General features: G+C 38.5%; 1 protein-coding gene across 3 annotated transcripts in view; it reads right to left on the bottom strand.

Moving 5' to 3' along the window:
* The window catches only part of LOC149813739 (CLIP-associated protein-like), a 29,914-nt gene extending 20,221 nt beyond the window's left edge, over positions 1-9,693 (bottom strand). For all 3 annotated transcript variants that reach the window (XR_016428210.1, XM_089990843.1, XM_089990844.1), the window contains exons 1-6: positions 9,235-9,693; positions 7,477-7,632; positions 7,279-7,341; positions 5,358-5,426; positions 4,856-5,039; positions 1,166-1,327 (exon numbers count right to left, since the gene is read on the bottom strand). Coding sequence is in view for 2 of the 3 variants with exons in the window: in XM_089990843.1 (XP_089846969.1) it covers positions 1,166-1,327; positions 4,856-5,039; positions 5,358-5,426; positions 7,279-7,341; positions 7,477-7,632; positions 9,235-9,567 (967 nt within the window). In the remaining variant the exon portion in view is untranslated. The remainder of the gene's footprint in view (positions 1-1,165; positions 1,328-4,855; positions 5,040-5,357; positions 5,427-7,278; positions 7,342-7,476; positions 7,633-9,234) is intronic.
* Positions 9,694-16,998: the final 7,305 nt, after the last annotated feature.

Raw genomic sequence — 16,998 nt, 5'->3', positions numbered from 1 at the left:
TATGTCACACGGACACTTAGCATGTGTATCCTGTATTGGCACAACATGACACTTAGGCACTTCACATACATGATATGACACTTCATGGACATAGTCAAACCAGTTTTTCACAGTCAATATTGTGTCATTAGCTTTATCTACTTTCATTTATGATTTTGTTTACTTATTCGTATTCACTTGAGATCTTTTTCTTTTAAATTTTGTCATCAATTACATTACCCTTACCATCTCACAGGACTGAATGCCAATGAAGTGTCTATAAGGTTATGGACTCCTTGTAAAACTGAATAGCATGGAACAAATTTTATACAGCTGATAGCAGCTTTCAGTTATATTCCACATTTAAGATAGCAAAAGAAAATACAGAGTTCATTACCTCCCTCCTCAACCAACTTACATCAACATTTCAAACTTCAGGGATATGTTTTAGACATGTAAGTTATAGTGGATTTTCATAAATCCACATGCACCAATATTCAGAAAGAATAAAAAAACAAATAAACAATATTCTTCCAGATTCTCGTGCATTTTAAATCCCCATGAAAAATGACATCAGTTTGTTGAACCTTTCATCAGCTCTAGATTTTGGTTCAAAAGAAAAAGAATATTTTCCTGCTATTTTATTGTGCATTTCTTTAACAATTCCCAAGACTGCTAAGAAGAAAATATATTATCAAGATGGTTAGGGCACAAGAGGAGAAGGAAACAAAGATAGGAGCCAAAGAAAGCTTCATTGAAAAGAATGAGAGAACACAACTCATTTAAAGGGGACGTGACCTTAGTTACACTACAAGACAAAAACTTGTTGACTCTGCAACTAATTAAAGTAAAAATACAAGAATACCTCTATAAATAAAGATATTTGCACTTATGAGGGGTAGCACAAAAGAAAAATGAAAAACCATATCACATTTCAACATATATCACCACCCCCCACCCCTCTTCAAAAAAAAATACACACTTAAAAATAAAAACCATGCAACAAATATGATGGGACTTCAAAGTTTTTCTAGTCTTTTCCCTTATTTGAGAAAAATATAAAGCTTCTTCAATGGCAACTGTTATTGTTGTTGTTGCAATCATAACAATAATAGGAACTGGGAAACAAGAAAACTACATGAATATCCATGAATATGCAGCATTTGAGTGCAAACAAGGTGCAAACCTCCAAAAACAAGGCCCTCAAATCTTTGCATTGCAGCAATCCTAACTGACCAATCTTGTTCTGGCACAAGCGTAGCACCAATCTTCTCAATTTCTCTAATTAATTCTTTCTCAGAGAAAACTTTAACTGGCTCAATAGGCCTCTCTGTAATATCATTTTCACCTGTATAAAATAAAAAAACAATCATTAAATTAGCTTCAGCTCATTTGCATATCAAGTTGCCGCTATTACCACAGGATTTCAAGAGATTAAACATGACCAAAGCCCATGATTAGCAACAAAAAATATTATGAATGCATGTATGCACATATGCATACATATCTTAAGCTAGACAATACAAGTATTGAGAGGTGACACAAACATAGATTGACGACAATGAAAACCCTCAGGATGAATTTGAGCACAAGAAAGCTCAAGAATTTTTGCAACTATGAGTGGGATCATTTATAAATGATAGAGAAAAGGGAACACTAGGGGAGTACACGAGAGATGAACATAGCGCATTCAGGCACTCGTTAGAGTTGACAAGGTTGAGAAGCTTTGCTTGTTACCAACTGCATGTTTTGCTCAAGTCAAGTTTGAGAACATTTTGATGTTATCAAACCAAAGGGAAGTGACAAGTGTTGAGGCTTTAACCATCTGTATAACAGCCACATGCCTCAACCAAACATGCAAGATATAGTTGGCATTTTACTATACAGATTTGAACCGTTTAACAGCATAAACAACACAAGCAAAGCTTAACTGAGCCACATGAGTGCTGCTCAAACATGGTTTCAATATTTTCAGGGAAACAAGCCCATATTCAGTTTTCCAAGCCTCTTTTCTGGAGCCAAGAGAAGCTTTTGACAAGTCATTGACTATTGACGCACACAAAATAGCCATGTCAACACAGATACACTTTCTGCAGGACATGAATATTTGTATATATATATATATATCTTTATATATACATATATATATATATATTATCTTCACCAAGTGATGGCTTTTCATCAGTTACCGTAACCAACGAATCCATCTTCGGTTTTGCATTTTCCAAGTATTTCCAAGTAGCAAGCTGCAAGACTACCGAACCTTCCCAAGAGCATTCACTATCTTGATAGGAAAGTTATTGCTGGTTCTCATTTGCAAATAGGTTGATTACAAGGTAATTGGAATTGCTATGGCAAATAGGATCACTAACACTGCTTACCCGCTACATCATACACACAGCCTATGTAATTCAGTCTCTGAAAGTACATGATGCTAGTTTAGAGGGTAGATTCCTCAAAGTATGTTTACTTCTTCTCCCATGGAGTTTATTGCCGGCAAAGAACTGGATAAAAGGTGCCACTAAAAAGGTAGCCTACCAATGGCTTCTGTACTTCCTATTGGAAATGAAAAAACAAGTGGATTTTGTTTCCTACCTCATATATGTATTCTGAGTTTCATTGTAGCAAAGGTCCTCTGTCGAGGCTACTTGATTGACAACATGGACTATCAATCAGTATAAGAAAACTATTTTGTTTGAATTACATTTTAGCCACAAGTGGTTGAAAATTCAGTTTGTCATTTGGTTGCGCTAGTTTTCAGCTTTCCCTGACAACCTCTTGCTGCTCATTGTGTGCCTAAAAAGATCTAGTCTAAAAATGTTGTGTGCTCATTTTTTTATTGTGCAGCTATGGCTAGGGATGCACAACAAACCGAGCTGGCCCTGGATCGGCTTGGTTATGGCAGACCCAAAGCTTGTCCAAACCACTAAAGGAACCGAGCTTGGACATAGTTATGAGGCTCGGTCGACTAAACGAGCTGAGCTTGGTCAGCTTACTGAGATCGAGTAGCTCGATTAGGCTTGGTTCAGTTTTACGTATAAAATATTAAATATATATTACAATTATTAATTAATATATTATTTATAAAGTTTTAAATATGAACCGTTGATCCTAAACAGATCAACGGTCCAGACATAACATATATATGTCTGCTCCCTTAGCCCTAAGGCCCCTTTAGCAGAAGAAGGGTTTAGGGTTTCTCCTTCCGCCCCTCCACCACCACTGTCTACCAGCACCGGACCACCTGCAGCGGCCCCTCCTTATTTCAGTCCTTCCTGGCTTCCTCAGTCGGCAACTCTGCTCCTCCAGGCTGTGCCGCTCCGCTGCTGCTCCACCACCACTGGCACTGGACCAGCTACAACGCCTCGATACGAGTTAACGAACCGGGCCGAGCCAAGCCTGAACAGTGTCGGTTCAGGCTCAGGCCGAGCCTGAGCACTCAAGCTTTTGGGTGAACCGAGCTTGTACATGCCAAGCTCGGCTCAAGCCCGGCTCGTGTGCATCTCTAGCTATGGCATATTAAATCTTTTTGATAATTGAGTAATTTTCTCTTATTTTGCACCTGACAAATGAATTGCATGAAATAATCTGGAATAATTTTGAAGCTTTCACAATTAACTGAAACACCAATGAGGGGCTCCACTTGTTTGGTAGGAGCTGTTAATGCATGTCACCTTGTGTTGGGACGTTGCAAGTTCAAAACCCAATGGCACGTTGGTTATATAACTGGCGGGGGTCTGCCTAACCCCAGCTTGCTTATAAAACAAAAAACTGAAATAACCTAAGGAAAGGATCTATTACCACATAAGTATCACATAGCCAACAGGAACATCCTTTCACTGATTAAGGTCATTATAAAAAAATCATTTGGTTAATCTCTAAATATTGATGCAATTATATGAAATGTATTGTTGCCCACAAGGGCTCCACACACCTAGCAAGGTGTGCAAATTGAAGGATGTTGAAAGTTCGACAACCAGGGTGCATGTCCCTTGCCACAAGGCCGAAGCAGCAGGCTCTCTGGTGGGCGAGGGGGGCACTGAGGGATTCTAACCGCTTAGGGGTGGACCACCACCTGAACTGGGGTTTCCATTCGTCAAATATAAAAAAAAAAAAAAATCATATTACAACAATAGCATTTCTCTGACCACTTAATCAGGAAAAGTTTATCGCTGATAATATTACATTATCTTTATTAAGAATTATCATTTTAAAATGAAAACAAACTGTGCCTAAAAATCCTCAGCGTGACAGCATTAAAAGAGAGCAGTAGTTTAAGAAATTTAGAAACAACATAAATAAGAACCACTTAAAATTAGTAGCCACACACAGCCACGGTTCCAAAATGAAAGATGGGAGTGCAAGTCCCACAAACCACAAGCAACAATCTATAACTCTTCAGATAAGGTAGCCCAAGCAATTCCACCAAGATCATGATAAAGAATTTAAAGCGGAGATCAATGGCCAAGACAAAAAAATTATATGACCGCAATCAAAATATGAAATTTTCATACAAATTGAAACTGTACTTGCTTTCTTCAACTTTTCTTTCATTTAGAAGTGCATATTCAGTACATTTATTGCAAAAAGTATAAGATGTTTTACCACTTTGCAACAACAATACTACAAGGCGTGATCTACCATACACGTTTACAATTAGCATGTACAACACAACTAATATCTATGAAATGCTTAATTAAAAAACTGCTACAAATGAAGAAATACAGAAAATGCTAGGCTAAAGCACAACCAAAAAACTACATAACATATGATGATGGATGACCGCTGAAAAAGATCAATTTTACATTTTGAATCATTTCATATTATCAGTTTAAAAGAACAGAACAACATAGGGAAGAAACATGGCACCACTAACCACCAAACAGAGAATTTTCAGATGCTGAGCTCTTCACTTTTGGACTGCTTTTCTTCTGGTTGAATGAAGGTGGAGCAGCAGGCTTCCTTTCTAATGAGCCAAAATGGCTGGAAAGAGTCGAAAGACCATCTGAGGGACGAACCTTGGGCTCAATGTTCCCCAGTCTTGCATTGATCTCTTTAACCTGTAGTATATATTACAACATAGTCAGAAGGATATAAAACCAAATAAGTTCACAATGACATATAACTTCCAAATTTTCTTCTATAGGAATATCCGTATTAATCAATCACCAAGCCACAAACAATCCATATAGGGGTCAGGATGAAGGGGCTAATCAAGCTGGCAAACAGCTTCCAGGAGGATTTAAACCCCCAAGTCCCAAACAACTCAGTTAACAGTATATCTCCATTGATTCAGTTAACACACCTGACATCGGAATATAGACCTACGTTCATGCATTCTAATAAATTCATGGGGAGTTTAGCTGATAGAGTTTTACCATAGATGGGGTAAGATGATGTCGCTGCAATTCATCACGAAATTGAGGCCCAACTTGAGTATACATCTCCTGGGTGGGGGCAAAAAAAGAGAGTGAGAGACACCAACTTGGCCCAGAGGCCCTTTCAAAAATTTAATTGGTTCTTCCGTGAGTAGTTTGTATAAAGAAACGTTATTAAAAAGGTGCACTCCCAAAATATTTCCATCATGAAGACAAGCACGAATCAATTTCAAGAGTTCCTATACAAAGGGAACAAGTAGACACCAAATTCTTGAAGACATAAACCAAAAAAACACCTCCTTAGTGATATCAATATGATGAAAGAAACCAAGAAGCACACAACATTCTGTTTCTTATGCAACATATGTACTTCAATCCAGCCCACATAATGACATAGAGGTAATGGGTATTCCTATGCACAGTTCAACTAGGTTTTAGAGAAGACCCGCCCGTTTTATCCATTTTATGATCTAGTCAACATGCACGGTTACAAGTCTCCACTGTTACCCATTGATTATTAATTGTTAGTTAACAGATGGCTGCAAGTATTGTAGTAGGACAATACATTATGATACAAGAATTTATTGGGCCTTAACCGATGACACACCCCTGAAATGAGTTTCAGGAGTGCATTGATTCTGCATCGTATGTCGTACAGTACAAGAATATATTGTAAGATAAACAAAAAGATGAGGTATATCATTGAAAACGTGTTTGTCCAATTTGATTTTTCTTTTTACGAGGTCCAGCCAAAAGTTATGAAGGGGTCTTTTTTTTACCCCCAAACACACCCTAGAGCATTTGAAAAAGCATGGTCGTGGGATTTGAGAGTTTTAAGAGCAAGAAATTAGTCAATTTTTGTATTTTAGAAACTGATTTTGTATGAGAAGGGGTTTTATTTCCAACCATTCAAGTGAAGAAAGCTGATCTTCACAACTTTCACAATTTATTCAAATCATTTGAGGTAAAAATTTCTCTCTTTCCTTGTATTTTGATATTTTGGATGAGATGGCCTCCAACAACAGCATGGCAACCCAGAACCCAGATCAAGAGGGGTGACTGACTAAAAATTCAATGTAACTTTTGCACAAAGCCTGTTCCCATGTGAATCTCTCAGCTAAATCATCTTTTAGCCATGAAGTGGAAATGCCAACAAATACTGAAGGATGTGAGCAAGAAGAAACAAGAAAACTAAGATATGGATGCCGAGATTGAGCACTCACAGCCTTGACATGGTGACCATGATGATTTTGATAAGGTTGAAGTCCCAAAATTTTCACAAGTGCATTATTGAAAAGCTAGGAAAGAAGTTGGCAGGGTATAAGTGGCTGCACTTTGTTTTTGTTGTTGTCCATGCATGCATGTGAGCTTGTGGCTCTTTAGTTTATTTTCTATTACATTTCATTCTTTTTAGTTCTTCCTTCATCTTTTCTCTTTGCTTTAAGTAATTCCTGACTTTTCCCATCTAATGTAAACTTGAGTTTGCAAAAAAAATATGAATAGTCATTGAACCCAACCCCATATAAGAATTAAGAAGAAATGGCTTTCAGACCTAAATACAGGCTGTGTGCTACTAAGCTACATGTAATACTTTGCAATTTCAGTGGAACCCTCTCATTCAGATGCATACTCTTCCGTTTTCCTTCATCATCTCTCAAGCCCCTCATACAAGTTTTTCAAGTTCATTAGACAAATCCAAGAGGAGACAGAAATTCTAATTATGAATAAGCTAAGACGATTGATATACCAATACAATTAAGACTGGAGAACTATGCAGGTTCATCTGATGACACATGCGGAAGAAATGTAGAGCATGTTCTCAAATGTAGGGAAAACGTGACAAGAAAGAATGCAAAAAGGTTTGAAATATTTAAATAAAAGAAACTGACCATAGTGGCTGAGATCAAAATCAATCACTGACCTCGATGCACAATGTAGCAGCTTCTCTTACACTATTATTTGAGTCATTTAGCAGCTGCAACATCTGTTATAGTGCAATAAAAAATTTCAAGAAACAAAAATTACAACTTTTCCCTTCCATTTCCCCTTTTCTAACTTGGGTGAGAGGGGGTAAAAAAAAGTAAAAAAGAAAAGAGTGCCAACCGCCACAACATTATACCGGAGGAAGTAAGACACGCTGAAGAGTGAGCTCAGTGGAGGCAAAAAGCCCAACAGCTGAAGAAACTGTACGGCAAAATTCTTCACGAACACGCCAGCTCTTGTGTGTCCAAGCATAACTTCCCGCTCTTTCAACTATTATTGTTGGTGAAGAGACCTAATAATGCATATAAGCCCACTTAATTTTATTTTAAAAAAGGAAGAAAATGAAGTGAACGGAAACATGATCTGTAATCAAGAAGTTTTAGAACATTATTTTTACAAAGATGTAGCATTGTGATACAGATCAATCTTCAAACTGGTATGATAGTTAACATCTATAAATACTCAATTCTAAGCATGTTTGTAAAGAACCATGAGCACTTTAGAAATGAAAATTACAAAAACTAAAAACCAAATTGCCTTACGAGCATGAACATGTGATGCTATAAAGTATAAACAATATCAAATGCCTTGACCAAATAACTACATAATGTCTTAATATTAGGCATGAAGTGAAGTGAAAGGAGTTGAGTTGGCGCAGTACTTATTTGCTTGGCAGCAGGATCAATCCAGAAAAATCATTCCCCTGCTGTTATAACTAAATCATCAACAACTAGTTGCGACTTAATAAAACCTAAGCCACTTGGGCATCAACACCCCTACAAATGGCTATATAATAAGAAGAATAAATAATAAATTAACAAAATAAAAGATCAGATTACCCGGACCAGAATGTACAAAGCTCGACTATAAGGGCTTCTTTGTGTGCCGTGGAAACATAGAGCATTCGATGTGTTTCCGTGGGGCCCTGTCGCCACAAAGCAAAATTACAGACCTCCCCCCCCCTTCACCGGAAAGGTTTACCGTTGTGTGTGTGTGTGTGGTGGTGGGTGGGCAGGGGTTGGGGGTGAGGAAGGACGCTCTGCGCTGATTGTGGCGCAGAGCATTCTTCAGCGACATGCAAACGCACCCTAAAGGTGAGGAAAAGGAGGATTTTGCTCATTCTTCAGGAAATTCAGGTACAAGGCCCACCCTGAGATCAGATCTCTCACAAGAATTCTACAGAACCAAAGACACCCTTAGAACAGCAGGAGTTTATCAGGATCGAACTCTATGTAGAATCTTACTATGAAACGAGAACACCTAGTTCCCGAATAGCCAAATTAGTTCCAATTTTGTTAGTATTTACAGTGTTCCCTCTCTTTTGTGTGGAGTAGCAAATATGAGGAACCGAGACGTGTATAGAAGCACTCCTCGCTCCAAAACCCTAATTTTCCCTACAAACACGACTAAGAATGAAGCAAAACGAGAGAGACACCATGATCTTTCAGAAAAAATATAAGAAATCACACGAAAGTTCCTGAAATTAACTATAAGGAAGTCATTCTCTACTAAACCGAGGGTTTTTCTTCCTTCCGAAACACATACAAAGATAAAATGAAAAAGAAAGAAAATTACATGAAAGCCCTCCGCGTTTGTAAACCCTATATCAATCTACGAATTACTCGGATGGAAAAAAAGAGGAGTGCTCGCCCGTTAAGAAACTGCTTCCGTTTCCCGTAAAACTAGGATTTAAATCAGCCTATCGGCCCTATCCAATAACAACGGCAATTATAAGAAGACAAAGACGGCCGTTAAGAAGAAGAACAAGAAGACAGCAATGCTGATCCAAACCACTACACTAAACGAAAAAAAACCTAAACCTAACTCGCTCGCACATCAGTAACCACAAATCACACTCATCGGGACAAACGAGATAAGGGCCACAGCGAAGAACCTCCATGAGCGTGAGCAGAAGCCTTCGGGCGGCGTCGCGGACGGGCTGCTTGGCGTCGCCGAGGCGCTCGACGATGGCCGGAACGAGCGCGTTGAAGTGGAGCTTGAGGTGCTCGCCGGCGAGGACGGCCGCGGAGGCGAGCGACTGCAGCGCTCCCTGGCTGATCCTGAAATTGCTGTCCTTGAGTAGATCGAGGCAGCAATCTACGAGCGAGGTGACCTCTCCGGAGGAGAGGCTTCTCCGGCAATTCTCGAGGTAGCCGTGGAGGTGCTCCACGCCGGCCATCCGCTCCTTCGTGTCCTTCGACTTCACCATCTCTAAGGGCTCCTCCATCTGCACAACCCCTCTCCGGACAGAGCTAGGGTTTCCTCCTCCTCTCGGATATCCTCCCTCTCCGGTGACCTAACGGACGGAAAAGGGGGAAATTAAGGGAAAGGGTTGCAGAGACTGAAGCAGATCTCAAGTAGATGAGAGGGGTGAAAAGAAAAGGATGACCGTCCCGTTTTTTATTTATTTATTTATTTCTTTCTTTCTTTTACTTTTGTTTCTCTCCTCCTTTTTTTTTCTTTTTAATTGTTTTTCTTTTCTTTTCTCCCAACGGGGGAGTTTGGGGAATGTAGGAAAGCGAGAGGAGTAAAACTGGATGACTGATGGTTGTGAAAGTGACCTCCGTTCCTGATTAATTTACAGATATAGGACTCTCCCGAACTCTCACTAGGCTGCTTTATTTTTTTGTGGGTTGTTGGCTAATTATTGTGACTTGTGGTACGGGTGACCTCCGTAGTGCATCTTGAAATCAAACCCCAATACAATTCGCTGCCAATTGTAGCGACATGGTGGTTTTTGCATATACTTGGAGTATATGTCACGAACACACATGGGCACGAGGACGCGTGACGAGACATGAATGTTCGAAAAATTGGCCACAAGGACACAATTTTTTTTTTAATCAATAAAAAACTATTTTTTATATTTTAATATTAAAAAACATTTTTTAAATAATACTTAAAATTATTAAACAAATTAAAATAATAACCATATGTGCCATTGTCCGAGCATGTCGGCTTGTGTCAAGCTAACAAATCACCAAAATGGCGTATCCCTGTGACATAGCTTTCAATGGTTTGATACTCGATGATTGGTAAACCAACCAAACATGAACTATTTTTTACCAATAGATAGAGTTTATGCTTGTGTTTAGCTGAGTTGCACTCGAGCTCGAATCGTCCTTGAACAAAACAAGCTGAACATGAGCGGGCTCGTGTAAAGAATGTGTTTGTTTATATTATACTTAAAAAATATATTTTTATATTATACTTAATAGTTCATATTTGATATATGTATTTTTTATGCATTTTTTTTCTTTGTGTGTATATAATGTATTTTTCTCTTTATATATTATGCTACAAACATATATCATACATGAAATATATATATATATATATATATATATATATATATATATTAACAAAACAACTCACTTGAGTTGAATTGAGCCAAACACCTTGTGCTTGGGCTCGACAAATTTAATATAGACAAACTGCTTGTAACTTGATTCGCTAGCTATATGAACTGATAACCAATAAGTTCTTTATGAGCAAAACCAAGCCAAGTCATGAGATTCTCGAGCGTGTTGATGAGTCAGCTTACTTCGTGACACTTTCTCCTCAATTTTTTTAGATTCATAACATTTTTCATGTCTCGATGTTGATGAAGTATGTGCTTGACCCTTCATACATGATCCATTATGAGACAATCAAGTTATAACCTGACTTGACTACAAAGAAAAAGCTGGTAGAGATTGTGAATCGTTAGGACAAAACATTTTGTAGTAGAACAATTCAGTTCGTGAATGTGCGTTGATAACATCATAAACTAGACAAGTGCACCTGAGAGCCCAAAACCCATATGTGTGATCACTACCCACATTTATTCGTTATATTTTAATTTTACAAACGAAATTCTTTTAAAAAAGTAAGAATCAGTTTGCTTACTGGCCCTAATCAAAGTTAAAGAGATTGAATTTGAAAATTGATGATCTAATATTCATGAACTTGTAACCTAACTGCTCGAGTGGTTGGGCTAGAGATCTCCGAGTCTAGATTGAAAATTCCTTAAAATTTTGAGGATTGATCAAATAATTCATCTTAGGGAAAAACACTCTTTTGGTCAGGACAAGCCAATACAAAAATGGTCCATTGGTTTTTGTTAGTAGGAACCCAAATCATGCAAGCTATCTGATACATTATGCCAAACCCATATCTTGGTGAAGGTCTACATGATCATCTAATCCATAAAAACTTTTTAAGTCTTACCAGGCAGCACACCCACACAACTTAGCAATTAAACTTTTTTTGTGTGTACCCTTGCTCAGCCGAAGCTAGGTGACTCCCTCGGGGCAAGGGTGTGCTAACACGCTTCATTCCATGACAAGAAGCGCTTCCTCCATCTTTATCTTCTTGGCCAATACAAATCTCAGATCTCTCTCTCTCTCTCTCTCTCTATATATATATATATATATATATATATATATATATATATATATATATATATATATATATATATATTTCTCTAAGAACCACCCACCAGTATTTTCCAGATTTCTCTCTTATTCTTGGGCGTGGTCAACCACCCCTCTCTATCTCTATCTATTTGGTTGAACCACCTCTCACTAACAGCTGCCCACCACCATTTTCAGATCTCTCTCTTGGGCATGGTTGACCGTCTCTCTCCCTCTCTCATTTTTTTCACAATTTTCTACTATGTTTTTTTTCTCATGCTACACAAACAAATGAAAACTTTTTTATTTAGAAAAGTTATCTTATCAAAACTTCTCATAGGCAATTTTTTTCCTATAAAAGTTTTTTTTGGTTCCAAACGTGCCCTAAAGGTAAGCCTGTGGAATGCCTTACATAGTAAAAACCAATGTTGTTAAAATGGATTCACAGGGTGAATTGATTTCTTAAAAAGATGAAAAAATGGTCGAATCAATCTTGAATTGGCCCTTTTTATCCTCTTATGGCACTTGTTATTAAAAAAAAAAAAATTAGTTCCTTACAAAAGATTAAAAAATATATTGGATCGACTTTGAATCGTTATTGGGGCATTCAGGTTGATTTTGAGAACATTGGTAAAAACTATATTCTTTTCTTATTTTTTAAAATTCACCATGGCTTGTATGATTTACATAGTGTGTTTAAAAAAAGTGCTTTTAATAATGTGATTATGATGTGTAATCATATTTTTCAAGAGCAAACAAATCAATGGCCGACAATGTGCTAAAGTTTCACTATCCAAAAAATGGCATTTTTAGGTTAAAACAAAACTATCAAAGTACAAACCCTCATAAATAAACTATGATTAGTGCATCAATGGTCCATGATGAGCAAATAATGCTCGTACCTGTAATTTTCAGCTACATTGATATTCATATAGACTTGCCCGAATATGAACCTATATGCATGAAAACTGGGGATGGCAGTGGACTTGGGAAAATGGGGCCACCCCACCCTGACCCGTTTGAATAAGGGATGGAGGACATGAAAGGGGAATGGAGGTTAAAATCAAAACCCGTGCAGGGGTGGAGGCGGGGATGGACTTACACTTTTTCCCGACCGGCCTTTTCCCATCATCGATCCCCGCCTTGCCCTGTCCCATCCCTGATCTTTCTTTAGAGATGGCAGTGGATGGAGGGAAAACGGGTCCCGCCCCGCCTTGCCCTATTTAGACCGAGGATGAAGGACATAAAACGGGGATGAAGGTTAAAATTAAAATCCGTGCAGGGATGGAGGGTAGGATTTTGAGATGGAGCGGGGTGGAGACCTTGTCTCCCGCCCCAATCCAATCCACTGTCATCCCTAATGAAACCCACATGCTATGTTATGCGGCTGAAAATCATGGGTGTAAGTATTATCTACTCGCCTTAAACGAACACTAGGGCCTAACACTCCGATAAAACTAAATCAAAGAGGCCATAGGCTAGTTTGACTTGGGTTAAATTGCATGAAAAGAAACGAGCACATACATAGGCCATAGTGCTCATCTATGTCACAAAGATTCATGAACTCGAGGACGCTAGATGCGAGTTCGACTCACAAGTTTGAAAACTTGTTCAAATATGGGACACATGGACACTTTTTTTTAATAATAAATAGCAATTTTTTTATTTTTTTCATGATAAAAATATTTTTCATTGACACAATATTAAAAAGTAATGAAAATATAACAAATATTAAAAGAATGAGTATTACAAAATTGTGTTGGGATCAATGTGCTCGTGCATGTTACCACTCACCAGTGATATATGCAGCCAAGATGGCGTGTCCCTGTGACATCGGTACTGCTTGCCTTTGAGTTTTGAACACGAAACCCTTCGGTTGAGGGTGGTGTGAACCCACCGTATCTGGGCAGAGCCCATAGGGACACTGAGCTGTCATCGTTCGATCCCAAGTTTAACAAAGCGGTGGGTTAGGTTAGCCACTGTCAGCGACAGTGGCATTTCTGTTAAATCTTTCAAAGTAAAGGGCGTTTACCCAGTACCCCGGAACAAGGAGGGAAGGATGTTTTTTTTGACGTTTGATTTTTTGTTACAACCTACCAAAGCGACGCTCATTAGTGGACGTTTGACGCGAGAGTGTCATTTTTATTTTTGACACCACCGATTTGCACCATTAGAATGGCACCGGTAAATTTGTAACGCGCTAATCACAGGGATTCTTCAACTTGCCTTCGTGTAGTGTCTTTTTTTATACTATTTTTAATAAAAATTTGCACAAAAATAATGTATATGTATCCTTGTAACATAGATAACAAGCATTATTTTGAAGAGGTCATTTTTTATGACGCAGTTAGGGCTGGTAAACGAACAGAGCAGCTCGTGACACTGCTCGGTTCGGCTGGTCACGAATTCGATCAGTTCATATACTTGGCGAGCCAAGCCACGAGCAGCTCTTTTAGCTTAAACGAGTCGTGCCCAAACACAAGGTGTTCAGCTTGGCTCAGCTCGGCTCGATAGCGCTCGTATAGATAATATATATCGATTTTATGGATAATATATATTTTGTGTAATATATAAAAAATATATAAAAAAGAATGAATGAAAAATATATACATAAAATTTGAGCAATTAACAAAGACCGTAAGTACGGCAGGCTGAGCCCGCACGGTTAGGTTTCTGAGCCTGGAGCGGTTTTTCCGAGTAAAAAAAACAAAAAAAAGGAACTTGGTAAAAAACCCGAAACTGCAGCTCTTTCATGTTTTTGAGGCTTTATTAGAAGCTCATTTTCAAAAAAAAAAAAACAACCGATTATTTCAATACAAAAATAAAACTTCTTAACATCAAAAGCAATCTTTTAAGGTAAAGATTCTATAGTTTAATTTATGTTATATACAATGGATATTATTTATAAAAACAAATTTAGTGTTCACATAATATGCAGCTACGCTGCATGATGCATTGCCCACACAGCCACCCATCTTGGCATTTGTCAAGATGGGTGTGGTCTCCATAAAGAGAAACGTTGACATCGGTGGCTGTCAGTGGCAGCATGGGCGCTGCATCATGCACTGAAAAGGGGTAAAATATATTTATTTTCAGGTGAAAAGTTTTTTAAAAAAAAAAGATGGATCACTGACCCAGACAAACAGTATTTGCTTATCTGGTTCCAACCCAGATGAGAATAGACACATCCGTGTTTGTTTTGGATCCAACCCATATTCAGATACCTTTCTCGTCTGACAATTTGGATCAGATCTGGTTTGCGTCTGAGTCAAAACTCCAGCCAGTTTACCCCGTTACTTGCGCTCAATGTGTATCGGAACCCACCCAAATAATAAATTGTCGGGTTCAGGATAAGATTTTACCGGGTCAAGAAAATGAAATTCTAAACCTGGATTCATATAATCTCATAAGCTTATTTTTATTAAAAATATATATAAAACGTTCTAGCGGGTTGAATATCCAACGAAAAAGCTGGGTCAATTCGGATATCCAGCAAAAATCATAACCCAAATTCACCCAGCATATTATTGGGGTCGGGTTTGGGTTGATCACAATAATATTCAGGTCCCCATTTTTATGTCCATGCTTGAGAATTCGAGTTTGAGTCAGGTACCCGATAGAAACCCGCCCCGTTTACCTTTTGGTAATCAAAGCATTGAGAGACCCATTGCCGCTTGTTTTGAATAAAAAATGGTGGTCATTTTTCAGTTGAAACAAAAAATAAAAAAAGTAAAATTACCAAATGACTAATTTGCTCCTAAGTCTCACTCTGCAGGACAGGCTGGTCACTTGTATAACGTGGCAAAAAGACATTTTGATATTTCTAGTGTGGATTGGACAATTTGTATTTCTAGAAGGGTAAAAGTGTCAAAATCTGTTCCAGCACTGGAAGCGGTCAAACTTAACACAATGTAAGCGCTAGCGTGCATTCAAAGCAGTCAAATGGCAATAGCGTCATTATCAGAAAGTTAAGGGTAGAAACTGGAATTCATTGCATTTACGCAATTTCTCAGAAAATTTGTTGAAAAAAAAAAAACTAGTACCTCTGTAATCGCTACAAACAACCGCCATTATTATTTATTATTTTATTATATTTTAATTGTCTAAGGCTGTAATACACGTGGACATTGGTTATTTAAACAAAGTAGTTAACCAAGTGGATAATCTACTAATTGTTTTTATTTAATGAACTTTGAGAGCGTCCGTACAGTTTTAAGTGAGTTGGAGCATGGTCTCGGAGCATCGGGTCCGGACCAAAGACACATGAATCTCTGGCTTGGGTTTTGCACAAACACTCTCTTCAAACACCCGATTCGAGAGCTATTGGGATTTCAGATCCTAGGATTTGCAATCCTAAGATCTCGCATCGTCTCTGATCTGCAATCCAAGGCAATGAAACACACTCTTAGTTCGTTTGATTCCATGGACCCAAGAGGTCTAGGTGCTTTATACCCCTTTCAATTTGATGCACCAAATCCAATTAATATGCAGCCTACTTATTTAGTGCTCCGGGTCCAACCTGCTTCATGATCCAGCTGTAGATCACACCTTTCTAGGAACATGGAAGATCAAAATCCAAACAGTTCTTAAGAGGCTTCCTTGGTTTCCGGTCTATTTTCAGCACATAGAGATCCACACAGGAATGCATTAAATAACTACCATCGAACAAGATCTCCAACCCGCCCCATCTCAAAATTCTGCCCTCCATCTCCGCCTTCATTCCCACACGGGTTTTGATTTTAACCTCCATCCAAGGTTGTTAAATGCGATGAGGCAAAGCGAGGCATTGAACCTGCGTTTCGCCTTTGAGGCGTTGAGCCTGTGCTTCACCTCTGAGGCGTACGCCTCTCACAACATGAGTCTCTCAAGTATTCGTGGTATTATCTAAAATATCGTAAAAATATGTGGCATCACACTCAACGCCTCGCACTAGTGAAACATTTCATCATTATTATGGTGAACATGGCTGCTTCTAACCCAAAAATCCCAGATTTTGAGTTAGAAACTTTTTATATTTACTTTAAGTGCATCACAGCAACGCCTCAGTACCTTGAGCGTGCACCTCGCCTCTGAGGCCTACGCTTCAGGCACTGAGGTGTACGCCTCTCACAACACTGCCTCCATCCCCATTTCATGTCTTCCATACCCGGTCCAAACGGAGCAAGACGGGGCATAACACCGTTTTGTTAGATTTTTAGTTCCTCAAATTCCGAAGAGTGAGAGTGTTCGGATTAAGATGTATAATTTTTTTGTCCGAAAACATT

The sequence above is a fragment of the Nuphar pumila genome, chromosome 16 (assembly GCF_984573655.1).
Source record: "Nuphar pumila chromosome 16, dmNupPumi1.hap1.1, whole genome shotgun sequence".
NCBI classification, from domain to species: Eukaryota; Viridiplantae; Streptophyta; class Magnoliopsida; order Nymphaeales; family Nymphaeaceae; genus Nuphar; species Nuphar pumila.
This window is presented reverse-complemented; position numbering and strand designations above follow the sequence as displayed.